The sequence below is a fragment of the Ovis canadensis genome, chromosome 11, assembly GCF_042477335.2.
Source record: "Ovis canadensis isolate MfBH-ARS-UI-01 breed Bighorn chromosome 11, ARS-UI_OviCan_v2, whole genome shotgun sequence".
Lineage (NCBI taxonomy): Eukaryota > Metazoa > Chordata > Mammalia > Artiodactyla > Bovidae > Ovis > Ovis canadensis.
The window spans coordinates 47,026,153-47,053,355 of record NC_091255.1 but is presented as its reverse complement, the minus strand read 5'-3'; the positions used below and the strand labels follow the sequence as shown (position 1 = coordinate 47,053,355).

General features: G+C 53.7%; 1 protein-coding gene across 7 annotated transcripts; it reads right to left on the bottom strand.

Annotated features, from left to right (window-relative positions):
- Positions 1 to 14,053: 14,053 nt before the first annotated feature.
- Positions 14,054 to 25,882, bottom strand: OSBPL7 (oxysterol binding protein like 7). 7 transcript variants are annotated; one of them, XM_069543237.1, is made up of 24 exons: positions 25,758 to 25,823; positions 24,258 to 24,407; positions 24,017 to 24,142; positions 23,787 to 23,840; positions 23,074 to 23,187; positions 22,648 to 22,758; positions 22,450 to 22,567; positions 21,710 to 21,813; positions 21,487 to 21,634; positions 21,300 to 21,392; positions 21,090 to 21,222; positions 20,906 to 21,000; positions 20,615 to 20,710; positions 19,868 to 20,005; positions 19,203 to 19,296; positions 18,314 to 18,546; positions 18,039 to 18,176; positions 17,227 to 17,290; positions 17,048 to 17,126; positions 16,049 to 16,193; positions 15,808 to 15,952; positions 15,595 to 15,721; positions 15,256 to 15,378; positions 14,054 to 15,055 (listed from the first exon to the last, which is right to left on the bottom strand). In XM_069543237.1, the coding sequence occupies exons 7-24, from the start codon at positions 22,471 to 22,473 to the stop codon at positions 14,947 to 14,949; spliced, it is 2,088 nt and encodes a 695-aa protein (XP_069399338.1). In that variant the 5' UTR covers positions 22,474 to 22,567; positions 22,648 to 22,758; positions 23,074 to 23,187; positions 23,787 to 23,840; positions 24,017 to 24,142; positions 24,258 to 24,407; positions 25,758 to 25,823; the 3' UTR covers positions 14,054 to 14,946. The 7 variants fall into 7 exon arrangements, 5 of the variants coding, with proteins under 5 accessions (XP_069399338.1, XP_069399339.1, XP_069399340.1 ...); XM_069543238.1 differs by having other exon boundaries at positions 24,258 to 24,356; positions 25,758 to 25,795; XR_011247122.1 differs by lacking the exon at positions 21,487 to 21,634 and having other exon boundaries at positions 15,595 to 15,677; positions 25,758 to 25,855.
- Positions 25,883 to 27,203: the final 1,321 nt, after the last annotated feature.

Sequence of the window (27,203 nt, the reverse complement as noted above, 5' to 3'; positions counted from 1 at the left end):
GACATAGTAGATAAGAATTTGCCTGCCCCTGCAGGGGACACAGGTTTGATCCCTGGTCCAGGAAGACTCCACCTGCCACAGAGCAGCTAAGCCTGTGCACTGCACCACAAGCAAGCCAGTGCTCCAGGGCCCACCAGCTGCAACTGCCAGGCCTGCATGCTGCAGCCACTGAGCCCGTACTTCACAAGAGAAGTCACCGCAGTGAGAAGCCCATGCACCGCAACGAAGAGTAGCCCCCACTCCCCTTCACTAGAGGAAGCCCGAGAAAAAAGCAAGGAAGACCCAGCACAGTCAAAAGTGAATATATAAATAAACAAAATAGATAAAATTGGACTTTATTCAAATTAAGAACTTATGCTCTTCAAATAATACCTTTAAGAGAACAAGAAGACAAGCTACAGACTAAGAGAAAATATTTGCAAGATAAATATCTGTTGAAGGACTTGACCCTAAATATATAAAGAGCTCTTAGAATGCAATAATAAAAAAACAGCCTAGTGATAAAGGGTCAAAAGATTCAACGAGATGCTTCAATAAAGGAGATATATTAATGACAGGCATATGAAATGCTAGGATCACTACTCTTTAGAGAAATGCAAATTAAAACCACAATGAGATAACACTACACACCTATTAAAATAGCTCAAAAATGGGAATTCCCTGGAGGTCTGGTGGTTAGGACTTGGCGCTTTCACTGCTGTGACCCAGGTTCAATCCCTGGTCGGCAGACTGAAATCCTATGAACCATACAGCTAGGCCAAAAATAAATAAAATAGCTAAAAACAAACAAAATTTAAAATTCCTAATAATACAAGTGGTGTTGAGAATGTGGAGCAAGTAGTGATCTCATCCGTTCTGAGTGGGGATGCAAAATGGTACAGCCACTTTGAGAAACAGTTTGTAGTCTCTAATAAAGTTAAAGATAGGACTCAGCAGTTCTACCCCTTCATATCTATCCAAGGGAAAAGAAAACTTTAGTTCACACAAAAATCTGTACATGGATATTTATAGTGACTTTATTCATGATTGTCAAGAACTGGAAATAATCCAAATGTCTGTCAACTGGTGAATGGATAAACTATGATACATCCATACAATGGAAAACTACTCAGCAATGGAAAGAAATGAACTATTGATACACCCAACCACATGAATCTCAGATGCATTATGGTAAGTGAAGGAAGTCAATTCAAAAGGCTATATATGTTATACTATTATTCTGTTTATATGACATGTTGGAACAGGCAAAACTATGAGACAGAAAACAGATCTAAGGTTGCCCGGAATAGGGTAGGGGAAGGAGTTGACAACCCAAGGGCACAAGAGAACCTGTATGTGAGGGTAACAATATGCATTTGTTGAAAATATGTAAAGTAAAAATGCATAGAGAAAATTTAAAATGAAACTGTACTTCTAAAAGGGTGAACTTTACTGTATGACTATACTTCAATTATTAATAAATATTGCCCAAATGATTAAATTTGATTTATTTAGTGGTGATTGGCAGAGAGAAACATCATGCACACGTGTACAATCTGTCTTTACTGAAAGCCATTTCATACACATGTGAAAAGCAGCCTTTCAATTTCTATTTTGCTGGACTAATCCATTTGGGCCCATGTGGGATAGTAAGGTTTTTGCCATCAAAACCAAAGCTGTAATAAATATCTGCTTCTTGTTTGTGCTTTTACTATACGGGACGTGACTTTAAAAAGTCTGAGGGTACTTCTCTCTCTGAGTGATGAAAGCATACAGGGAAGCTTCTAAACCTGAGTAAGGGGCCTGCAGTCTACTCTCCGACACAGCAGAGCTCTGCGTCACTGCCTAGCCCACCCACCTAGGAGGACATCAAGCCTCTTTCCCAGCGACTGCCAGCCCTACGCTACACAGGCTCAGAAGTTTTGGTAATAGTCAAACAACTAAATTGATGTGTATGAAGTTTTAATAACACCTGTAAAATCTTTAGTGGTATTATAAAAATGTACATTAATGCGACCACAGCAAGGAAACGTGAATGCATAACATGGAAAGAAATGATCTAAAAAATAGCATTTATCATTGCCTTTGGAGGCAGGAACATGAGTGATTATTTCCTCCTTTCTGTATTTCTGCATTTTTTCTATATATTGAGTGTTAGTCAATCGGCTGTGTCTGACTCTTTGCGACCCCTATGGACTGCAATTTGCCTCCTCTGTCCATGGAATTCTCCAGGCAAGAATACTGGAGTGAGTTGCCATTCCCTTCTCTAGGGGATCTTCCCTAGCCAGGGATCGATCCCAGGTGTCCTGCATTGTAGGCAGATTATTTACTGTCTGAGTCACCAGGGAAGCCTGTATATTAAGAGGATCGGGTTAATTTGATGAAGTTTCTTTCCATCTAGAGTAGTCCATCCACCCTGTCCTTACCCTTCTACTATTAAAATTATGTTGTTGAAGAAACCAGGCCAGTTATCTTGTAGAATATCCCGTATTCCAGATTTCTCTGTGCTTTGGGGATGGCATTTAACTTTTCCTCTGTCCTCTGTTTTCTATGAACTTGAAGTTAGGTCTAAAGGCTTGAACGATTCAGGTGCAACTTTTCTCTTGGATAAGAACATTTTAAAGCTGATACTAAGTCACTCACATCACATGTCCCCAGAAGGCACATAAGGCACTTTTCGTATGAAAGCCTGATGAGCCACTTTACAGTGAAGGCTTCAAGCTGTTACCTCCTGAAGCCACAGGTCAATATTGGCACCACGAAGAATGGATCAACCTGATGTTATGAGCCTTCTGGGGACATGCGATGTCCAGGACGTAGCACCACCCCTGAAATGTTCTTATCCAAGAGAAAAGTTGAACCTGAATCGAATCAAGCCTTTAGACCTAAACTTGTGTTCACAGAAAACGCAGAGCATAAAGGAAAAGTTAAACGTCATCCCAAAAGCACGGAGAAATCTGGACTATGGGATATCCTATAAGGCTGAGTGAACTCCGGGAGTTGGTGATGGACAGGGAGGCCTGGCGTGCTGCGATTCACGGGGTCGCAAAGAGTCGGACACGACTGAGCGACTGAACTGAACTGAACTGAACAAGGTAACTGGCCTGTTTTCTCCAACAGCATAATATTAACAGTAGAAGGGTGAGGACAGGGTGGACTACTCCAGATGGAGAGATAATAAGAGGCATCATCAAGTACCGTGTGTGGACCTTGACTGAATCCAGATTCAAACGGCCCAACTGTAAAAAACATTTTGGAACCCTTGGAAAATTTGAAAATGGACTAGATGTTACATGACACCAAAGAATTATTATTTTTTTAAGGCATGATAACGGCACTGGGGTTTTGAAGAAAACATCCATGTATTAAGGACTTCCCTGGTGGCTCAGTGGCAAAGAATCTGCTTGCCAATGTAGGAGACTCAGGTTTGATCCCTGGATTGGAAAGATCCCCTGGAGAAGAAAATGGCAACCCACTTCAGTATTCTTGTTGGGAAATCCCATGGACAGAGGAATCTGGAGGGCTACAGTCCATGGGGTTGCAGAGTCGGATATGACTTAGCGACTAAACAACAATCCATACATTAAAAATACAGACTGAAATTTATAGAATTGAAAAGATGTGAGGTCTGGAGTTTAAAACAATAATAGGAAGAATAGATTACGCAAGTGTGGGAAAAATTTGATAATTGCTAGTTCTGAAGGATGAGAATATGGGGGTTCATTTTATGTTCCTTCTACATTGTTTTATAATGCTTTTGTAATAAAAATTAAACATTTATAAAATACACGGTTATATTGTAAAGATCATGAATGGTGAGTGGATATCTTGGGATAACATTTCCAGGGACAACATCATACATGAGGCAAACATTGCTTCTCCTCAAGCAGCTCGGATAGAAGTGCTCAAACAGTCCCAGTAGTGAAAATTAGTACAATGATACCAAAGGAGCAATTTGGATCAAAAAGTTTTATAAAATGAGGATGACAAAGAAATAGTTCTATTCTAGTCTACGATAATTTTATATAATGACACTTTCAATATAAAAGTGTAAAATTAGCAATTTAAATGTTTTTGATAGTAAAAAACAGTGTTAGAAATGAAAAAATAAAAGCTTTCATTTCTTTCAGTACCAAGTAAATACATCCCTAGGCATAATTTTTTTTCAAGATTCTTTTAAGGAATATTCTTAATTTTCATATCTTTTATATTGCATTTTTGGTTCATGTAAAAAAAATACATGTGGCATATGCCTTGGACTTAAAGTGTAATATTAAAATAAATGCCTATGAATCAAACACTCAATTAAGAACCAAAACAATACCAATATCTTTGCATCTATCTGTGTCTTCCTTCCCTACCTATATGCCTGAGTCTCCTCCAGAGTTTACCATTATCCTGAATCGTGAGTTTATTACTTTTTTGCTTAAAAAATTTTAATCCAATGTTCATATATTCTTAAATTATTATTTAGTTGTATTTCTTTTTGAGCTTTCTAACTCTTAGAAGTTCCTTGGGGTTCTAGTCTATTTGGTCTAAGACATGATGCCTTAAACTTTATTTTCACCAGGGTAAGGGAGGAGCTTGGACCCTTCTTGAGACAGGGAGCCATAAAGCCACTGGAGCTAATTTCATAATTTGCCTCAATCTTTCCAACCTGTTCGGTAGCATGGCTTGTGAGTTGTCAGCACCCTGGACAGATCAGAGTCATCTCAAGTGCTCTGCTGCCTTCCCTTCTCCTGAAAGAAAAAAAAAAATTTTTTTTTCCTCCTTGTTTCACCCCTCGGGTTTTTGCAACATTATCCTAAATCATCAGTGTTCTGAATGAGGGACCCATTGACTCTTCTGGTTCTGGATTTTGCCCAAGTTGGGAGCCAAAGGATTTGTACTGAGTCTAGGCTTGGAGATAAGATGTCTAAGGCTTCCACCTCTCCTCCACCTGATATTTTTCTCATATGTAAAAACATGCAAGAAAGTATTTCCCTTTTAATGTTGACAATATGATTTTCTAGTGTCTGAAAACGTACTTTCCGTCCATGTAATGTTTACATCACATTTCAGGCAAAAATTGACCTCTTCAACATCCTGTGAAATCACAGTGAGCAAAATTAACCCCCTTCAAAAATATTACTATTTGCTAACCTCACACCCATTAAAAATGGCTATCATAAAACCACAAGTGTTGGGGAGAAGAGAAAAACCTTGTACACTGTTTGTGGGAGTATAAACTGGTGCAGCCAATGTGGAAACATCCTCACCGACATTTATCTGTGATCTTTTCTGTGATAGCCTTTCTGACAGGTGTGAGGTGATATCTCTCTGTGGTTTTGATCTGCATTTCCCTGCTGATTTATCATGCTGAGCCTCTTTTCATGTGTATATTGGTCATCTGTATGTCTTCTTCAGAAAAAAATGTCTATTCACATCTTCTGCGGATTTTAAAATCTTTTTCTGCCTATTTAAAAATCTGTTTATTTGGTTTTGAAATTGAGCTGTATGAGCTGTTTAATATATTTTGGATATTAACTCTTTGTCAGTCATTTCATTTATAAATATTGTCTTCCATTCAGTCACTCGTCTTTTCCTTTTGTGGATGGGTTCCTTTGCTATGCAAAAGCTTTTAGGTTTAATTAGGTCCCATTTGTTTATTTTTGATTTGTTTCCTTTGCTTTGGGAGACATATCTTATTTGTATGTTTCTAACTGTCCAAGGATGAACATGCGTTATTTTTAACGGGCGGGTAGGGGTAAAACACAACCAACCAACCAACCAAAAACTAAGGAAAACCCAACAATCTAGAAAGGGAACTTGGTCACTACCTCCTCTTCTGACAGCGGTCTCTAAATTATCCTGCCTTCAGGCATCTCCGCCCCCATGTCTCTTATCCTCACCCCTTGCGGGCTCTTCCAGCCCACGCAGCTCCTTCTCTGTCCTCCCCTCGGTCAGGACTTCCTTTTCCAGATGGTCATCTATGGGACACATTTCATACCTATGAGATGGAGAGGATGAGTGGTCCACGCTGTCGGGGGAGACTGTCCAGAACTGGGTCCCCAGGCCCCTTGCCCTCTCTGCAGCGGGAGCGCAGCAGACGGAGGCGCGGTCCCGTGTCCCGCAGCGCCCGGTGAACCTGTTGGACCAGGGGACCCGCGATCGTCTGCGCGGAGGAAGAGCGCGGAGACTCCCGCCGTTCAGCGGTCCCCGGGTCTCTCCCGCACCCGGAGCCCCGCAGCCCGCGGGGAAACGCAGAGGCGGCTGAGGACTCGGCGCGCCGCTCCCTCCCTCCTGGCTGGCGCCCTAGATCGGGCTTCTGCGGTCCTCGGGCTCCACCCCGTGGCCACGGGGCCAGCTGCACCCGGGCTGCACGGCTCCGGCCCCCAAGGCTACTGCGAATCTGGATGTCCACACGCGCCAGGGCCACCTCCCACCCCGGCCACCCTGTATCGGTGCCACAGGTGAAGAGGAAGGTTAAAATGAAGATGATGCCTGGTGCAGGTGCCCATTTCTGCCCCCTTAACCTTCATCTTCATCAGCCTACGACGTGTTGCCCTGTCAGGACTTTCTGAACACTTTAGCCTGGAGTGTTTGATGCAGGTGGGTCAGGGGCTCCTCACAGCCTGAGGCTCCTTAATTGGGGAGGGGGTCAGGCTAACAGACACAGAGGTGCTGTGTTCCCTCTTGGGGACTGATGGTGAGGGGCCCACAGAGTGGGGGGTGTCACCCTTTGCCCGCCACCAGTACTTGAACCTCACATCTTTGGGGGAAGATGCTTTGTATCCTTTTCTTGGCAAAAGTATTGGGAAACCAAAGGATGGACTGGCGTCTGCGTGCCCACACTTGACCTCTGCTTCCTTCTCTCTCAGGAGGTCTTGTGCTGCACTGGGAGGCAGCAGAGCTAGCGGTGACTCTGGTCAAGGTCATCTGAAGCCACCCTTGTCCCGAGTCCCACTGCTTAGAGAACACTGGGTCCCACAATCTCTTTCGAAAAAGAGAGAAACTGGCCCATTATCATTATACCCACCCTGGTGGTGGTTTAGTTGCTAAGTCCTGTCTGACTCTTGAGGCCCCATTGACTGTAGCCCGCCAGGCTCCTCTGTCCATGGGATGTCCCAGGCAAGGATATTGGAGTGGGTTGCCATTTCCTTCTCCAGGGGATCTTCCCAAGCCAGGGGTCAAACCTAGGTTTCCTGCACCGTGGACAGATGCTTTACCAACTGAGCCACCAGGGAATCTCCGATACCCACTCTACAGAAGGAGAACTAGAGAAGGGCAGCAATGGCAGAGCCAGAGCCAGAACTGAGACCTCCTGGTGCGAAGTCCAGCGTTCTCACCTGCCCTCTATGCCGTGAAGGTGGTGGACGGGGAGTGTTCTGGCTTCTGATGACCTGGCTTGGAGAAGAGAGGCTGCCCTGGGCCTCTCTTGCTAGTATTGCTGGTGGAGGTGGGGAGGACTCCCCGTCTCCCACTTCTCTAGCTCCCTCCAGGGTCCTAGGCCAGAGGACTTCCCACAGCAGCCAAGACTTCTCTGCTAAACGGGCACTGGCCTAGCTTCCTTCTCATCCCCAATCTCATCCTTCCCAGGAGGCACAATGACACCCCTTGACACCCCCCACACACACCATGCATACACCTTTGAGAAACACAGCACAGAGAGTCTTCCCAGGCCCAGGACAGGAATACAAATGCAGACCCTTATGTGTGTGTACTAAGTCGCTTCAGTCGTGTCCGACTCTTTGTGACCCTATGGGCTGTAGTGCACCAGGGATCCTCTGTCCATGGGATTCTCCAGGCAAGAATACTGAAGTGTGTTGCCATGCCCTGCTCCAGGGGATCTTCCCGGCCCAGGGATCGAACCCTCATCTCCTGCATTGGCTGGTGCGTTCTTTACCACTAGCACCACGTGGGAAGCCCCTCGTGTATTAAATACTATAAACCAAGCTAACAAATAAAATATGTTCTATTGTCCAAACTTGACAAAAGGTAACTTCATTATGACCTGAAAGGTCTGGAAATTTAGAATTTCCAGACTCCTCCAAGTTCCTCACCAGTGAGGGGAGACCTGGCGCTAGGCCAGTGGCAGACCCCCATTTCTGTCATGGGTTGGAACTGCTCATGCTGGCAGGCAGTTGACCCTGGACACGGTGCGCCTGGGAAAGATCCCTGCACTGTGGTCTAGAAACCAGCTGGTCGGGAATTCCGGCCACCGTATAGATCCCTTTCCCCTTGGGAGGGGCGCTGTCAGAGGAAAGCCAGGACCAGACCTTTCAAAGCTGAGGACGCTGGCAGGGGCACCTCCTGTCTGGACTGAAGGGTGGCCCTCTTCCTACTCTGCCTTCTACTTGCCTTTCTCTTTGAAAGTTCAAAGTTAGGGGACAAGACTAATTCAGAGTTTCCTGCCCCAGTGTGTGATGGATCTAAGGGCTACAGAAGCAGGAAAGGTGTTAATAGAATCTTAGTGGAAACTTAGGGGCAAATTCTCTTATGAGGGCTCTGCATGGGGGGGTTGTCTTAAAACAGCCCCTGGGGCAGTTGTCTGACAGTGAGGAGGCACCAGCAGGCAAGGTTTGGTCATGCTCCCAGACCTGCAGGGCAGTTTCTGGGTGTGGTTGGGGACACTTGGGTTTCCCAGGAAAGGGGGTTTCCTGGCCCAGTGAGTGTTTTCTGAAGAATAAAGTGGGGACTTCCCTGGTGGTCCAGCGGCTAAGACTGTGCTCCTAATGCAGGGGGCTCAGGTTTGATCCTTGTTCAGGGAACTAGATCCCATATGCCACAACTAAGAGTTGGCATGCAATAACTAAGACCTGGCGCAGCCAAATAAATAAATATTAAAAAAGAAAAAACAGTGAAGGTGGACAGGTATTGAGGGCACTGCTGATAAATGGTGTCTGTGTTGTGAGCTGGGCGCCAGCCACCGAAAATTGTAGGGTTCTGATACTCTGAGCCAACAGTGGGTGCAGCCAGCTACTCAGGATGTGCCTGCTACTGCTGCTAAGTCGCTTCAGTCATGTCTGACTCTGTGCAACCCCACAGATGGCAGCCCACCAGGCTCCACCATCCCTGGGATTCTTCAGGCAAGAACACTGGAGTGGGTTGCCATTTCCTTCTCCAATGCATGAAAGTGAAAAGTGAAAGTGAAGTCGCTCAGTAAGTGTCCGACTCTTCGTGACCCCATGGACTGCAGCCTACCAGGCTCCTCCCTCCATGGGATTTTCCAGGCAAAGGTGCTGGAGTGGGTTGCCATTGCCTCCTCCGCAGGATGTGACTGAATCGGTCCTTTCAAGACACCCAGACGCCCTCTAGAGGATGCTTGAAGAATCTCACTGCCTCCGTCCTGGATATAGGGCCAGCTGTATCTGAGGCCAGCTCTTTGAATTCTCTCTCCTTCTAGCTCCTGTCCAGACCCTTCCAATTTCTTCTTCCACCTACGGCCTCCACCATAGTCCAAACCCACCTGAGAGGCCTCTCCTATTAGGTACCAGCAAGGCCCAGCATCCCCAGCATCCTGGCATCATGGGGCATAGTGCCAACAGTCTAGATTTATCCATAGGAAAGCACCCCTCCAAATACATTAGGTCCCCAAAGCATCTTCCAGCAACCTGAAGATCTTGTACTACATGATGACATATGTTCATGAGACATGGATAGTCTCATTAACTCCAATTTTCACTGCCAAGATTCTCTCAGCCCCCAGGAGCACCCTGCCCAGAGCCCCATGCCCAGCTGACCCTGTTGTAGTGGGGATCTTGAGAGCTCTCAGTACATAGGCTCTTAGTGAGCAGGTGAGGGGAGGATGGCAAGAAGCAGGGTGGATCAGTCCCTGAACTTTTAGGTCAGTTGGCCAGGTGAAGAGGCTGAACAAGGAAGAGGTAAACAAGAGTCAGCTCAGGCCAGCCTGTGAGGGTCCCTGTAGAGTCGTCCTGCCCTCCCTGATCACCTAACGGGCACAGAGTCAGCCCCAGGGGGGAGAGCACTAAGCCCCATCTCCTCCTCTGCCCATGCTGGAACCAGAGGGCCTCTGAAGGGGAAAGTCAGTTGATCAGCGAGTCCTTTCGAGGAAGCGGGTATCATTAAACTAATGACCAGCCACATGGGGCCCCGTGAACTTTCCCTGAAAAGGATCCCAGGAAATGTGACCCAGGATCTCTAAGGTGCTTGTGGAGAACGGGACTAGAATGAGAGCACCGAGGACAGGAGAGCTGTGTACCCTTTTGGGAACAGACTGAAACCTGCGGACGTGGAGTCAGGCACCAGGACCTCTGCATCCTGAGTGGGCGTCGGTCCGACCCTGAGGGCATCCCCACCGCCGCCCGATGTGGTGCTCCTCCTCCCAGCCGTGGGCAGGGTGGAAAAGCCCCTCTCATGGCCACGTGGGCTGCATGATGTCGGGGAGCAAGGAGGGGCTGCCTCCAGCTTGAGGGGATCAGATCTGCACTCTGTTCTCCAGACGGGAATATGAAGTGCCCCCTAAGAGCTACAGATCAGCACACAATGACTCCACCCAAACACCTGCACCAGGAGATGCTCAAACCCAGGCCCTGCGTCCCTAGGCTGACCCCAGTTGGCCTCAGGATGCCTGTCTGGGAGAGCTCAGTGCTGCCAGCAGAATTCACTGCTTGTTCTCGCCAACACCTGACCCAGGCCCCTGACCTCCCTTTCTTAGAGCATTTACTAAACAGGGCTTGTCATCGTGATTCCTTCCTCTGCCCCTCCTCCTCCAACAAGAGTGTTTTTCACAAGAACCTGAAGGCCACTTCTTGAAGTCACTCATCAGGAAGGATAGAGGCCATGTCTCCTGGTCTCTCTCAGAGGACAGAATCCTGAGATAATTGCCGCTCGTGGGCACCCTGGCCTCATCACACTGACACTCCTAACGCTGTAGTTTTCTCTTCTCCGAAGCTGCTTGAGACCCTGCTGCCCTTCCCCACTCCTTCATGCTCCCCTTAACTGCCAAGGGTCCTCTGCACAGATCAGAACGGAGCTCAGCTCTTTCCCCTCCTGTCGGTAGTCAGTGAGGAAAATCTGTTTTCACCACTTTATATATTTTTAAATATAAATTTATTTAATTTAATTGGAGGTTGATTACTTTACAATATTGTATTGGTTTTGCCATATATCAACACGAATCTGCCACGGGTATACACGTGTTCCCCATCCTGAACCCCCCTCCCCCATTGTACCATCCCTCTGGGTCATCCCAGTGCACCAGCCCCAAGCATCCAGTATCATGCTTCAAACCTGGACTGGCAATTCGTTTCATATATGATATTATACATGTTTCCACTTTAAAGTTCAACTATGTTTACTTTTGACACAGGCTCCTGGCCTAACCCTGGTTCAGCACTCCCTCCCCTCTGCGGTTCACTACAAACACACACACATACACACACACACACACCAAACCACCCTTTATTCAGAAGATATAGGGAATGGGGCATGGGGGCAAGTTTTAAGTGTTTCTGGCCTTTTTTTGCCCCTTGCTACCTGGGTATCCCCAATAGCAACTCAGTCATTACGGTTTTGTTTTTTTTTTAAAGATTAAACCACTGATTTGCAACTTTGATTAACAAATTTCATCTATATCTATAAAAACCAAGATAACTGATAACTTGATTTCAACTCAAGTTTTGACAGCCGTTGAAGTTTTGCATTAAAAAAAAACTGCAAAATGTCAACTAAAAAAACAGACAAAATGCTGGGACATGAGTTTGTACTTAAATGCTACCACCTTCAACAAATAGAGAACGGTGCCTATCAATTCACATCAGTCCTCTGGTTCGAAACACACTTTCCACTAGACACGTCTTATTCACTCTTCTGGGCGGACGAGCGGGTGGCTTCTTCAGTCAAAAGACAACTTTAATCTCTCTAGGTGGAGCGATTTGAGGTTGGAGGGTCCAGGCAGGTGAGCTGAAGACTGACAGCTCTTGCCTGCCTCCCTCACCCTCTGCCACCATCCTTGGGCCGTGGTTTTCCTCTGCTGTTCAAGCTCTGGTCTTTGCTCATCCGGGGAAACAGGCCCCTGGCTTTACAAACTGGTGTGTCCCATCTTGCCTCTTTCCCAAGCTGAGTCAAAATATGGGCCGTTGAGCCCATATCCTCCCCTCTGCCTGGGACTGCCGCATCCTCTGAACAAGGCCTGGGGTCTGGGCTGGGCTGCCCTGAGGCCCACAAGGAGCAGACTTCCTGTGCCTCCATCCTCAGACTGGATGGAGAGGGCTTAAGAAGGAGGCCTGGCCTGCCTTCCTCAGAGCAGACTAGAGCATCATCCAGGCCTGTCTTCCTGGTGCCCAGGAGGTGGCCACTGCTGTCTGTACCCACAGTTGTTTCCTCCCCTTCTGCAGCCTGCAGTCAGAAATCCAGGCACCCCTCTGCCCGGCCTGAGCACCCCCATCAGCAGCCACGCACCAGACCCTGACTGGGTGGGGAGGGCTTCTGAGAGACAAGGGTCCTCCAGTAGGAATGCCACAGCAGGAGCAAAGCCAACTTGAGCATTCCCTCCCTCCGTTGAGCTGGCACCGGGGAGGAGAGAGGATACTGGTCTCCATGGCAAAAGCCACAGATGACCTGGTTCCTGTGGGCAGAGGAGTTGCGCCTAGTCTCCTGTCTCCATTAGAAAAATACCTTTGGAATTCAGTCTATTTGAAACTCTAGTTCTTAAAACACGTGGGAGTTGAACACAGGCTGGTTGGTCAGGCTGTGTGTGATTCTGGGTAGAAAGGTCGGGGAGGAAGAGAGCACACCTTGTTTTAAAAAGATCCTGAATGTGTGCAGGCTTCGGCTTTTTCTGGAATGGGTTGAGGTTATTTCTGGTGCATGGTGTCAGGACAAATTTCTTCCTTTTAGCACCTTCTGTAAATAAACTGTGGAAATGTGGACCACACTCCAGGGGTGGCGGTGGGCGGGGTGGGGAGGGGGTGGGGGCGAGGGAAGAAGAAAGGGATAGCGCTGGAAGGGCTGTTTTAGCTCAGGGGACTCCCTCTGTTCCTGCTGTTCCCCTGAAAAAGCATGACCTCCTCTTGGGACACCGCTTACACCAGAGCAGAGCCTGTGGGGGCAGTGGGGTGGGCTGAGGGGCTAGGAGACCACTAATGAAATCAGAAGGCTGCACATATGTTCTCCTCTAATACACAAAGGAAGCCAAATGAGGGAAAGGAGTCTCTGAACAGAAAGGTGAAGCACTTGGTCAAGGTCAGAACAACTCTGGAGTAACAGCGCTGGGGTTTGAACTTGGGAGGTGGTTGGGGGTGGGGTGGAGAAATGCAGCTTGCCCTGTCCTCCCAACCCTTCCAGTACCTCCCCTCGCTGCATCCTTTCCTTGAAAAGTCACTGAGGGAGTGAGAGGGTGGGCACAGACCTGACTAAGGATGCTGGGGGTTGGGGACAGGGACCACACAGGTTTCTGCCTGGTTGAAGAGTCTGGGTTTTCCCTGAGGCACTCAGAAGCAATGGATGTATTTGAAATTTATTTCTCTTTTAAAATATTGGCCTGAAAGCCAACATTAAAATGGAAGTGACTTGAGGTTCTGAAAGTGAAAGAAAGTGAAGTCGCTCAGTCACATCCGACTCTTTGTGACCCCATGGACTATAGCCTACCAGGCTCCTCAGTCCATTGGATTTTCCAGGCAAGAATACTTGGAGGATACTGCAATAGTCCAGGTGAAAGTTGATGAGGGCCCAGTCTAAGCCGGGTATCACTGGGGAAGGGGCCAGAGCCGAGAGCCACTGAGGCACAATCGAGGTGAGGCTTAGGGAGAGAGATGACACTGGGCCTTTAGCCCAGTGAGTGGGGAGCTATGGACTTCCACTGAGCTTGAGCCTGCCTGCCTACTGCCTGCTCGGTTGAGTCTGACTCTTTGTGACCCCATGGACTATAGCTCCAGGCTCCTCCGTCCATGAAATTCTCCAGGCAAGAATACTGGAGTGGGTTGCCATTTCCTTCTCCAGTGGATCTTCCCACCGCAGGGATTGAACCCGAGTCTCTTGTGCCTCCTGCATTAGCAGGCAGGTTTTTTACCAGCTGAGCCTCGAGGAAAGCCTGAGCTTGAGCACACGTGTTTTTAAAGGAATGGTCACAGGCCAAAGTTTGAGACAGTCTTTATTGGAGCTTGGAATGTCATAGCAATTCACCTTTAACAGAGGCAGACTGGTAAGATGAGCAGCAACAGCAGCAGGACGTCCAGCCTACATGAGGAATCCTGCTCGCCCGCAAGCAGGACACAGACACAGACACACACACACACACACACATCTACACAGACACGCACACATGCTCGCTCACTCCTGGTGGGTCAGAGGCCAGGTACCCTTCCTGCCCTGCCTGCTCTGGGGGGATCCGCTGAGCTGAGACTGAAGGAAGCCACTTGAGGACCAGGGATGAAAGAGCTGGCGGCTGCAGGCGTTTGTGGTTTGGGAGAAGGGGATCCGGGAGGACAGGGGAGACTGCCAGGGCCAAGCAAAGGGAGCCCCCCTGGGCCAGGGCATGGAGAGAAGATGCTGGAGATGGGGCATGGGAGGCACGGGGGTGGGAGAAAAGGCCATCCCCTCTCCTTCACTCACTCCAACCGCACAGCCTCACAGCAAGGGCCAGAGTCCTGGGCCGAGGAAGCCTGGGGAGCATCAGGGGGCCCCCCTGTGTCCTAGGAAGGCACTGAAATGGGGAAGATCTTGAGGGCCTGGAGACTCCCCCAGGAACCCCAGGAGGGAAGGAAGGCGGATGGCAGAGCAAGGAGGGTCTTACATGCCGGTTGTCTGGGGGCAACAAGACTGGGGAAGCACGAACCCTGCTTCCCACCCCAAGCAAGGGGTGGGTGGTGGGCTGAGAGGAAGCCCCTCTGGCCGGCAGAGGGGAGAGGGCCAGAGCCAGGGCTGCCCCTTCGGTCTCCAGGGCAGCGAGTGGGAGAGCCTGGCCTCGTCCATGTGTCCGTGGGGGCAGGAGGGAGGGACCGAGGCCTCCTGCCCCCGGGGCCGGGGCTACCAGAGCACGGCCCCGTCCAGGTTCCCGTAGCCCGGCTCGGCCCGCAGCCGCCAGTACGTGTTGTTAGTCACCCACCACTCCTTCCCGCTGCTGTCCGTCTGCCGCCTGGGGGAAAGGGGCCGGGGAAGGGGAGGGGTGAGCGCCCAGCACTGAGGACGCTGCCTCACACCACAGGCCCCACTCGAAGCAGCAAGGGACTAGTGGGGAGGGGGAGAGAAAGCAGGGGGTGGTGGTCGAAGCAGCAAGGGACTAGTGGGGAGGGGGAGAGAAAGCAGGGGGTGGTGGTCGAGGGGGCATGGAGGCACCTGAAGAAGCGCGCCTGGTGGACAATGTTGTTCTCCTCCATCACTTTGCGCCTGTCTCGCTGAAGCTGCTCGATCCTTCTCTTCTGGGCCTCTGCCGCCTGTATGTTCCCCTCCTCCAGGTATCTGGGCAGCCAGACTGCCATCAGTGGAACCGCCCCACCCTCAGGGGCCCCCCAGATCAATCCAAGGCTTCTGTCCCTGCCCAGTTCTGCCCTCAGACAGGTCCCATCTCCCTGAGGCAACACCAAGAAGGAAGGATACAGTCCCGGGTCTGTGCACAAACCCCCATGGGGAGGGAGAAGCCTGGCGCTTCCAGAGTGGCTCCCGCCTGGCACTGACCTCTGGTCTGGCCGGAGCCGCGTGTCCGTGGAAGGCAGGGACCGTTTCAGCTCTGCGGTCAGCTCATTCAGCTCCAAGGCAAACTGAGTGAAGCCGAAGTTTCGCTCATAGTTTGGGGGCATTGAGTCTAGGGGGAAGGCAGGGGGCTGGGGCAGGTGGACTGTGCGCAGCTGCCCTCACCCCTGCCCAGCCCGCCCCGAGCACCTCACTTACTGGGCTTCCAGATGCACTGACCGCCCGGCTGGGGTCCGCGGTACAGCCCCTCATGCCACTTTCCGAAGAGTCGGTGGAGGACACGGCCACTCCGGCTGAACACGGCCCCCTGTACCTCGTGGACGTTGGAGCTCCAGTACTTGGCCTGGGGTGGGGTGTGGCAGGGGGCTTAGAAAGAGGTCCCCTCCTCTCCTAGTGGAGGGGCTGCTGGGGCGGAGAGTGGGGGCAGGCGGTCACCCACCTTGCAGAAGGTGAGCTTGCAATGGCAGGAGCTGTCCTGCGTGTTTCGGATGAGCACCTCCCCGTAGTGCTCGATCCAGCGCTGGCCACTGAGGATGTTGTGAATGCAGGACGTCACCTTATTCCACTCAAAGTGGTCCCCAAACCTGAGAGAGAGGGAGCAGGGCGGGTGAGGGGCAGCTGGCTGGCCCTGGGGAACAAGTGCTACCCTGACCCGGGGAATGTCTCTCGCATCGGAGCAGGTCACGTGGGCCTGGGGAAGGAGCCCTGGCATCCTGGTTCCAGCTCGTGGCCCTTCCATGAAGGATGACATATTTATTAAGTAGAGCAGCCTTCCCAGAGAGTACTCAAGTAACACATCTCCATTTGCTGAAAAAGCTCCTAAGTGCCTAACTCATGGGAGTGAAAACATAGACAGGGTCCCTGCTCTTGGATGCCAGGGACCTTGGTAGGCTGATCATATACAACAACCTGTTTACTTCTGCTGGCTATTACTTATTACTCTTATTCTATAGATGAGCAGACTCAAGTATTTTTGCTGCTGCCTAACTGTTAAGTGGCAGAACTAAGACTCCCACCCAGGCCTCTTGACCCTGAAGCCCAGGGTCTCCTGCGCCCCTCATGCTGGCCTCTGGTTGCAGTTCCCCACCTGTAACATGAGCTAGATGCGGATGCTTCAAATACAGTTAGTGACTTGTCCTAAAACGACTTTAGGTCTCTCTGTGTGTGTGTGTTTGTTACAATGCACTAGCTTCAAGTCTCAGATGCATTTCTTACTGTGAGTCATAGTCAAAAATTGTGAAAGCTCTTGGTCAGATGGCCTTGATGAGCCCTTCCAGCTCTAAGACTTTCCCTTTTCTTTACTAACAACTGCTGTAAACATGGGTTTAAAGCGTACAGACACTGCCCCACCCCAAGCAGCTTCAGGACACCTCCCCATCCCAGCCCGGAGGACGGCCTGTGGGCTGGGCCTGGCTGCCCAGCACTTAGGAACACTCACCTGGGCAGGCTCACGTTGACTGTCCCAACAGGCACAATCTCCAGGGATTTGCCCCAGAACTTGTTCTTCCACTTCATGTCTGGAGTTGGGTTGGGGGAGGGAGAGCGACAGCAGAGGTAAGACCAGAGGGTGTTCCAGCCCCTCCCCATCTGCCCTTCACTCCCAGCTCCAACTTTCACCTTGCCAGAAGATGAAGTTCTCAGATTCTGCATGGCACGCTGAGATGGGGGGGTGATGGGAGACCTTGAGGAGGAAAGAAGTTCTCTGGAGGCTGCTCCTGAGGACTGTGGGGTCTTGCTCCTGACCCCAGGCCCCCAACACCCCTCACTTTCACCCCCAGTTCCCCTATGAACCAGAAGACCAGCTAGTTCCAGGTCTCTTGTCCCTGTCATACTTGGCCACCACCCAAATTCCACCATCCTCTCCTTTCCCACAAGCCCCAACTTTCTCTCTTCTCATTCACTCCCCTCCAGGGCTCTCCTTGCCTCTCCCCATCCCCTGGCACCCACCACCGCCTGAGTGTTCTCTACATAGTGCAATTCTAAGAATGTCGCTCTACTGCTTAAAACCTTCCCATGACTTCCTGTGACCTTCAGGATTTAAAAACCAACCAATCAACCAATCAACTGTTCCTTATCTTCACCCACAGGGCTTCTCAAGGTTTGGTCCTGCCTTGTCTTCCAGCCTTGTCTCTAACTCTTTCCAAATGTGCTCCATCCATCCCTTTACACTGCCTGGAACAGCCTGGTCTCCCACCTCCTTGCACACTTGGCCAACTCCAATCCATCCTTCAAGACTGAGCTCAAGAATAACCTTATATGAGGTTCCTCGACCCAGAACACAATGCAGGTGTTTCAAGGAGTGGGGACCTCCTTTCCTGACTGCCCATCTGCGGGGTGTTCTCACCCCTGCCCTGGCCCCTTGAAGCCTGGATCCTCCCTGGCCTCATCCACAGGGCTCCCCCGCCAGCCCTCTTCTTCCTGGCCTGCACCTGCTCACTGATGAAGCGGAAGCCTCGGTCAGGGCGCTCACACTCATAGGTCTCCCCCAGGACAGGGTTGAAGGGCTTGCAGCCCGCCCGGTGGTATGTGGAGGAGTAGGCAGACACTGCGAAGGCTGCAATGTACACCTAAAGGGGGCGGAGCACCAGGGGATCAAAGGAGATGTTACCCACGGCCACCCGACCTGGGCAAGAATGGGGGCTGGGAGACGGGGTCATGGGAGGTGGCAGCAGCCGGGGCGGGGTTGGGGCTGGGGCCGGCGTACCATGCGCTCGCAGGGGTCGGCAGTGCGGCTGGCCCGGTCCAGGAGGCTGCTGTACTCCAGCTCCTCGCAGAGCCGCTGCAGGGTGTTGAGCGGCTCGTTGAGCTGCACTGGCATCGACACCTTGGACAGGTCCTTGCCGATGTTGTTCCGCAGGATGTTCCACAAGCTCACGTCAGTGCCGGGCCCGCTGGCGGCTGGCAGGCATCGGCGGCGGGGCGGCCCCACGGCTCCTCCTGGAACACAACCCGCCTGTCCCTCTCCGCACACCGCATCAAGGCCCCTCCTAAGCTCCTGCAGCGCCCCAAGGTGTGTTCACTCCCAGGCTCCAGGCTCAACTCACTACAAGGAGCCGGGGCAGGTGGCTGGGGGCTAACTCTTGAGGCACTCCCGGGGATTTAGGTGGGCACAGGGCTAAGAATCAGAGGACGCTTCCCATTGTTGGAAACGGAAACCCTGCACCCAGAACCTCTTCCTGAGTCCCATCCTTGGCTTCTCTTCCCTTTCATAAACACAGAAACCGAGGTCAGGATGCAGACTGTCCAGCCCATTGTATAGACAAGGAAACAGGTGTTTGGGAGTAAAATGACTCTACAAAGCCAGGCTGCTATAATAAAAGGTGGCAAAGTGGGCTCTTCTGCCTCACGGAGGCCCACATGAGCCTCCTCAGAAGCCCAGCGTGGAGGCCGGCCCCAAGCTGAGCCAGCCCCACCCCCCAGAGCCACCGCTGGAACCCAGCTCACAGCTGAGCCTTCTTCACTTCCAGTCACCCCGGAGTCAACGTCCAAAGCCATCAGCCCACCAGTCCTACAAGGGACAACTTCCCAAGGGGCCTGGGCCCAGACATTCTCCGTTTCTGGGCACCCCTCCCTCCTGCTCGCCAGGTGGGCACCTTTCTGACAGCGCTCGGCTCCCCGGAGATCCAGCACCTCCTCGGACAGGCTGGTGGTGACTTCACTGGTGCACGATTCCTCCTCCTCCGAGCCCTGGGCCGGGACAGATGACAGGCCGGGCAGACTAGGCCTCCCTGGGCAGCTGGGCAGTACCCAGGGCCTGGCGAGAATCTGCCCAGCTAGCCCTTTGGTGGGAAGGGGAAGAGAACATATTTGGGGGGTCTGAACCCTAAGACACTGCCCCAGGAGGCCTGATGTCACGGTGTGCCCTGTCACCTTGGGAGGGAGAGGGCCCCCAGCTCAGGGACCTGGTGGTCATGAAGGGAGGGAAGTAAGGGATTCCTGGGATCCAGGGTTGGGAAGGCAAGGGTCAAGGGAGCGCAGAGGCTGAAATGGGGTCACAGAAAGATGACTGGTGGTGGAGCTGAGGCAGCATTTTCAGGAGAACCCATGAAGATAGAGCACATCAAATTGGAAGAAGGGTCCTCAGCAGAGATTTCTAAGCAGGGCCACACAAACCCAGCAGGTCTGGCCATGTTCCCAGAGAGAGCGGCCGAGCTGATTAGAAAGGACTTGGGGATGTACTGATTCCAGCCTCCCGGAACCCCAGCCCTCTATTCCCAGGGTCCCTCCCCTCTCACGGGCAACGTCCCCCCTCCCTCACCTCATTCTCAGAAGAGCTGGCAGAGAGGAGAACCTCACAGGCATCAAAGAACTCTGTGTGGGAGTCAGCAAGGGATAGGACGCTGCTCTGGGACAGCTGGGGGGTCAGCTCTCGCCCCTTCATGTACAGAGCTTCTTGCTGTTGGGAGCAAGACTGGTTGGTGTCGGCCTGAGGCCCAGCCAGGAGAGTCGGGCCAGGCTCCCCTGGCCTGACAGTTCCCTCGAGAGGAAGTGTGACTGGGGACTTTTACTGTCTGAGCTGTGCAGAGCAGGAGGAGATGTGGAGGGGAGTGAGCATCGTGTGGTGTGAAGCCTGGGGAAAGATCCTGGCCTGGGAGTGAGGAGACACAGGCTCCACAGTAACTGCCTGTGCTTCCCGCACTGGCTCTGAGCCCAGCTCCACGCCCTTGGCGTGTGTAGGTCCCATTATCACCCGCCCTCGGTGGCTTAGGAGCCTCCGGGTCACGGCCAGCATGCAGTGCAGCCAAATGCAAACTCATATAGTGCAGGAGCCTGGGCCCATCATTAGATCCATTAAGGCTCAGTCTCCTTATCTGTGAGCTTGAGGGCAAGAATCGGCTTCCTCACGAGGTCCTGACTTAAAAGCGCTCTACACACTATTAAGAAATGATCCGGATATGGCTGCTGCCTGTGTTCTGTGAAAGGGGCTGGAGTTTCAGGTCTGAAAGTGAACCCTGCCTTTGCTCCTGCTGAGAAAGGAGGGCCCCACTGCCCACCCAGCTCCCACCTCCTCGGGGTTGAGGGAGCTGAAGGAGTCTGCAGTGGTGTCGGAGGAGACGGACAACGAGTGGAGGCGCCTCGGGCCAGCTGAGGTCTCAGAGACCTGCGGGGAGAGAGTGAGGGAGCAGGTACAGGGCGGGGATAGGGGGAGCCCCCCACACACATTGAAGGCCTGTCAGGCAGGGCCTGCCTCAACCAACCCCCTTCCCGGTCCAGCCCTGCGACCACCCCCACACCTGCCTGGAGCCTGCCATCTTCAGGCCGCTCCTCCCACTAACCGCCCCGTCCCCAGGCTCACCCCCAGCCTGGATGGCTCCGAACCCGGGTGCAGGTCCCTCAGTCGGTCCCGTTCAGCAGTGAGGGCAGCCAGGACGCTGCTGAGCGAGCTGTGCACTGTGGGGGCAGGGCCGGCCATCAGACTCCCTTCCTCTCTCTCGCCCTCCCGCAACCTGCTCCCAGCCACCCCTCCAGCTCACACTTACCCTTCTGGGCCAGGGCCCAGAAGCTGCGCTGCAGGTGGGCATAGTCTGGGGGCGGCAGTCCTCGGGGGCCCGAGGGGTCTCGGGACTCCAGGTAGCGAGACAGGTTGGGAACTGAGCCATGGAGACGACCCACCTGTGGGTGAAGGGGAAGGGTGGAAGGGCCCAGCTTCCTTCAGCGCCTCCCACCCAGCGTCTCAGGGACCACCTCACCCGCCCGATGGTGTCGTCCTTGGCAAAGCTCTGCGTGCACCACATGCGGCTGGTCCGCTTCCCCTTCTTGGGTCTCTCCGTTGTCACCGAGGCCTGGCAAGTCGAGGTGGGTGAGTTTCGGTCTCAGGGTGGAGAAGACCGCCAAAGCCAAGAGAGAGGCGGACAGCCGTGGAGGAGGAAGACTCACAGCCTGGCAGCTGCCTGGGCACAGGGGGAAGGGGTCGCTCCAAAGGGGCAGAGAGACAGCCGGAGGTGGTCTGGACACGGTGGGAGGGGCAACTGGGAGACGGTGGCTCTCCAGCAAGTGGCAGTGTGTAAGGGGGCAGGGGACCTGTCTGGGGAGGTGATGGAGATTAATATGGCAAGAGGGGAGAGGCCCGGGCGGGCCCCTGTCTCCATCTGGACCTCACCTGGTGCGTGGGGATGACAGGGGCCGAGGGAATCCGGTGCAGGGACTCCAGGCTCTGGAGGAGTCTGTGCAGTTCCTGGAGCTTGCCCTGACACTCCGAGAGCTCTGCGGGAAGGATGGATGAGGAAGGCCCTCTCCCAACACTGGCTGGGCTCCCCTCTCTCCTCCAAAGACTTCACTAGCAGCCTGGGGAATCCTGACACTGCCTCCCTCTCCCGCTCATGAGCCCACAGCCGCTCCCGGCTCCCACCCTTTGGTTTGGCCTCCAGACTGGCACCCCAGTCTGCACTCTGTCCCCAGACCACACTTCACCTCTGCTGCCTGCACACAGGCCAGGCAGCCCTCACCCTTGCTCTCCTGCCTCGGTCTGCATTTCCCTCTCCCGGGCCAGCATCACAGCGCCCAGCTCTAGGAACCTGATGCCAAAACGCACCCCTTCCCTGGCACTCCTCCCCAGGCCCCTCCCTGTGGTGGCGCCCAGGACCTTTGTCAGGAGTCCCAGCCCTGTGCCCAGCTTTATGGCTTAGAGCACAGGCCCTGCCTTCTCTGTGAGCCTGAGGCTCTCGGGGTGGGGCCTGAGGAGACCTGATCAGCTAGAGGTAGAGGCTGTCGCCCCCACTAGACAGGGGCTCCCAGAGCAGGAAAAGAGGCCGCATTTTCTCCTCCCTGTGACTGCTGATGCCACCGAGACACAAGAGCACGGGCCCTCCCCATGGAGGCTCAGGGCCAGGGATCCCTCACCGTGAGAGCAGCGGTCCAGCCCATCACTGTCCCTCAGCCAGGAAGACACCTTCTCCCGAGGTCCAACCCCTGGCAGAGCCGAGGCACTACCCACTGCGGGAGGCTGGGCACCAGCAACCTGCGGGACGAGTCAAAGGTCAGGAAGGCACCTCCTCTGAATCCTCACGTGACTGGGTCCTGCCCTGGGGCCCATCTTACCTTCCGGTGGGAGGTGCTGGGCAGCACGCTTCGGGGCACATCCAGGTGCTGGGCTGAGCGGTGGGCACGCAGCTGGGCCACCCAGCTCTGGAACAGGTCCTGGGACTTGATCTGCAGAGGTGATGGAGAACGAAAAGGACGTGTGAAGGGAAGGATCGCTTTCTAGGGGCAAGAAGTTGGGGCTCTGGACCCCAGGCAGGCAGGATCTCTCCCTACAGCACACAGATGGTGCAAAGGCCCCTCTCTGTGCCTGTTCACATAAGAACCAGCAGGGCCAGTTTGCCGTTGGCTCTTGTACATGGTGGGACCTCCCCTCTGGTCAAACTCAGATGGCCCCTCAGCCTCTGCCCCTCTCTCCTGTGTGACCCAGTGCCTCTGCCAGGCTGGGGGGACAAGCCCCCCCCCCCCGCCTCCCACGGATGTCACCTTGAGGTGGTAGATGTTGTCTTCAGTGTCAAGGTCAATGCGCTGGGCCTTTTTGTTGATGGACATGACCGACAGTCGGACATCAATGGAGCCATGGAGCTTCCCCTTGGTGATCTGGGATGGAGAGACCAAAGAGGGAAAGGGACATGAGTTGAGGCCACCGGGGCCACCACCCCTTTGAGGTCATGCTAGGTTCAAAGGTCAGGCAGCAGGTTCACCCTCAGGCTCAAGTGACAGTGTCAGCAGGACATGTCAGTCATCCTCCCATGCACTGGACAGCCTGCTATGTCACGTCACAACCAGAGCTCCAGGGAGTCACAGAGCGAGGAACACTTCCCACCCTCGGGAGTCTGCAGGCAGGGCTGAGGATGATGAACCTCCTGCAGACAGCCTGGGTGTCTAGGCCTTTAGTTTCTTGTACTTGCCTGAGCATGGTACGAGGATAAGGATGATAAAGCCCCTCGGTCTTGGGCACTAATCTGAGCCTGGCACTGTCCCAAGAGGCCTCACCAAACAAAGACTCTACAAGTGGGTGATCACTCTCTCTCCACCTTAGGGGTGAGGAATTGAGACCCAGGGAAGTAACCTGCCCAAGACCCCACATCCAGAAAACGGCATACCTGGGATTTGGGCCTTGCTCTGGGGGATTCCAGAAGCCCCCTGCCTGCCCAGGGCCCCCTTCTCTCACACCCACAGCCGAGGCCCCAACTCACATCTTGCCGAGTTGTCGCGTAGTGAAGAATCCCATCCTCAAGCACGAAGTATCTCTGTGAGGGTGCCCAGAGGGAACAGGACCGGGGTGTGGGGTGCGGAGAGGAAAGGGTGTAGAGCAGAGCAACCATGCGGAAGTCTCTCCTCACACACAGATAGCCTGTGCTGCCCAGGAGCCCCACATCCCTTCCGGCCCCGGCATCTGGCCCCTCCCTCTGCCCTGCCACCCTACCTTGTGCCAGCCCTTCAGAGGCCACTTCCTCTTCTTGAGCAGGTGGCCTTCCTGCCTCTCGGGCATGATACCCTCTGCCCCCAGCCGGCCCCGAGGCTCCTCCACCACCTCCCACAGCTCGGTGGCCTGCAGTCCAGGACAAAGGGCGAGGGGGTGGGGAGCGGTGAGGCCACCACATCTGTCTGTCTCCTGAGGGCCAGCCCCCCTGCCCTCCGCTCCCGCCCGCTTCCCACCCTCAGACCTGCTGGGCACTGCTGGGCTTTGCAGACTGAGTGCTCTCGGCCAGGGAGGGAGGGTCCCACTCTTGGAAGTCCATGGGGAAGGGAGTGGCCACTCCCTGCTGTGGACGGAGAGCACAAGGGGAGGGACGTCACCTTGTCCTGAGGGGGCCCTTCAAGCAGAGAGAGAACCTGTGAGCACAGACTTGGCTATCACCTTCCCCACCTCCGCCCCCTCCCGCTCCCTCTGAGCCTTGAGAGCCCCAGCACATCTTCTGCTCACCTGCCAAGCCCATCCCGAGCCCATCCCCACCCAGGGCAGGTCTCCCTGCCCACACCCTCCGGCTGCGGCCACTGCCCAGAGAGGCAGAAAGTGCAGCAGGCAGGCCAGTGCCAAGAGAAAACCTCGAAAAGTCCACTCCGCCCCACCTTAGGCACACATATTCTCTGGCTCTAGGACACACTGGGTGCTTTCTCTGGAGGATTCCCTGGGGGGGGGTAATCAGAGGTGAGCCGGGCAGTGAAGGAAGAGGCTCCAAAATAGGGCAGAGGGATTCAGGGACTGGGCAGGCGAGATCTCACCCCAGCTCCTCTTCCTCGGGATCCCAACCCCACTACCACCACCACAGAAGTGCAGACGCCCCTGCCATCAACCTTTTACAGAGCACCCCCCCAACCCTTGACCCCAGCTCCATAGAGGCCACCAGCTGCCTGACCAACGGGCCTCCGTATCTTCTAGTTCACGGGCTCCCATTGTCCTGCCTGGAGAGACCCCTGACACAGCCCCCATTTTCCCCTGGGCCCCCCCATCAATCATCCTCTTAGGATGCCCACTTCGGACCCTCGGCCCACCACCACCCCCTCCCCCCACCCCCACCCAACCTCCTTTTTTCCATCCCAGTCCTTGGGGCTCCTCCTGAGAAACACCATCCACATGGAGAGTGCTGGGGACAGACTGATGGAGACACATGCTGAGGTCCACACTGGTCCCTCAGCCGTGCCCACAGGCGCCCTGGGCACCAGTCCTGGCCATCCTGACTCCACGAGGGGATCAATAATGCATGAGACTCTGTGTGTGAGAGATGGGGGAGGGGACTGGAGGGGGCAAGGTTAGCCTGAGGCCGGGTAAACAGCTCACATCTTCTGATGGAGCTAGCAAGCACCTGAGGAGCTGAGGTCAGGAGGGACAGGGATATGGGGGGTGCGGGTGGCGGGAAGGTCAGGGCAGAGGGGTCCATGCTACACTATGAGAGGCTGATCTGGGGGAAACTCCTGCATTTAGCCATTGGAAGTTCCCAAACTCTTCCAGTATTGGGACATCCCTGTACCCTCTTCCTGGCCCCTCACTGCTTGTGTGTGGAGAAGCAGACTCTGTTGCGGAGGGCGCAGGTCGAGGTGAGCCAGGTGGGTGCCCTCTTTCCAGCTCCATTCCCGCCCTCATCTCCGGAGCAGTGACCCACCAGCTTCAGGTGGGAGGAAGCCCTCTCAGGGAATGTCAGCTGATGCCAGAGCAGCCCCCTTACCCCAGGGTCCATGGACGCCAGTGCTTCTTGGCCCGAGCACCGCTCCGCCTCTGAATCACCGTCTCCAAGCCACCGGCTCCCTGCTCTCAGAGCTGAGCAGTGGTGGCAGCTGCAGCAGGAACCAGGAAGGAAGGAGACGTCGGAGCCTCCCCTCTAGCCGGATCTCCTCACCTCCCCCTCCTCGGCCCCTCCTCCTGCCGAGCTCCAGGCGGCCGCTCAGCTCTGCCCCCCTGCTCCCCGGAGGACTCAGGGCTGAGCTGACTCCCCAGTGTCCAGGCTTGGGAGTGAGGACAGAGTCCCCTTTGGGCACAGTTCCAGATAGATCACAGAGTACTGAGGAGTTGCTGGCCTCAAGCCAGCGGTGGTAAAGAATTTACTCATACCAGCATGGCCTTGACCCGTTAGTACCCAAGGCCGTTTCCTTGTTAACCCCCGCTTCTCGTTTTACAACTGAAAATAGGTGGCTAGATTTGGAGCCAGCAGAGCTATCAGGTTGACAGGAGGGGAGGGATGGCCCGAGGGGACACAGTCGATGGTGCCAAGGGCACAGTCAGCAGGGCAGTCAAGGTTAAGAGGGCCACAGTGAGGCTGTCACTGGGGTGATGCGCTGCCAGGTCAGGACTCAAGGGGGCTGGAAGCACCTAGGTGGTAGGACACTCCCACCCACCCCCGGCCTACCAAGTCTGGATCAGGAGCAGGTCCAGGGCAGTAACCAGCTGGCTGGTAAAGGGCTAGCCCAGCCTCCCTCTCTGAGCGCCTTTACCCTTCTGCTAGAATAGTGTCCAGCTGCTCAATTTTAATTAAAAACTTGCTCTTGCTGAAAAGTCTGGAATTTATTCAAATGGATGTGAACTGGACTGACAGCTTTAAGTGCAGTACAGCCCCTTTCTAGAAAGTAGGTTTTGAATGGTGTGGCCTCATGCACCGCCAGTGGGTGAAGGGTGCAGTCTGAGGTTCTTTGATTCCCAGTATGATGTGGGCCACTTTCCCATCCAGCTGTTGCCGCCTCAGTCTCGGCTTACCCTTCAGGGTCTTACATTGCTCAGAAGACGCGTGCTCTGTGTTCCATTCAGAACCTCAGCACAGTTCCTGCCACCCCAGGAGGGCGCTGTTGGCACCTGGCAGGGCTCTGGAGCCAGGGAGAGCACTGGGCAGCGCTGGCCAGACTAGCTCTGGCACCCAGGCACCTCAAGGGCCTTTTACTTCACCTTATGTTGATTGAGCATCCCTGGGCGAAGGGCAGAGCTGGGCACCGTGGGAAGCTGATCCCGGACCAGGGAAGGAAAAGCTGCCGCAGATAGCCACTGCCAGAGCAGCGTCTGCCCAGGACTGAGGAAGCTGCGGCACTGCTCCAAGTCCCAGAAACGGTCCATGGCCAACTCTGTGCATCACCCGTGTCCACATGGAACGTGCTCCCATCAAGGACAAGGGCGGGCTCCAAGTTAA

Bases quoted from the DNA above. Each gene is read 5' to 3' on its own strand.
- OSBPL7 (XM_069543239.1), bottom strand. The intron at 23,841-24,016 runs GTAGGGTGGCAG...GCACCCTCACAG, and splicing joins CTCTGAAGGGCTGGCACAAG to AGATACTTCGTGCTTGAGGA. The intron at 22,759-23,073 runs GTGACATCCGTG...TCACCTCTGCAG, and splicing joins ACAACATCTACCACCTCAAG to ATCAAGTCCCAGGACCTGTT.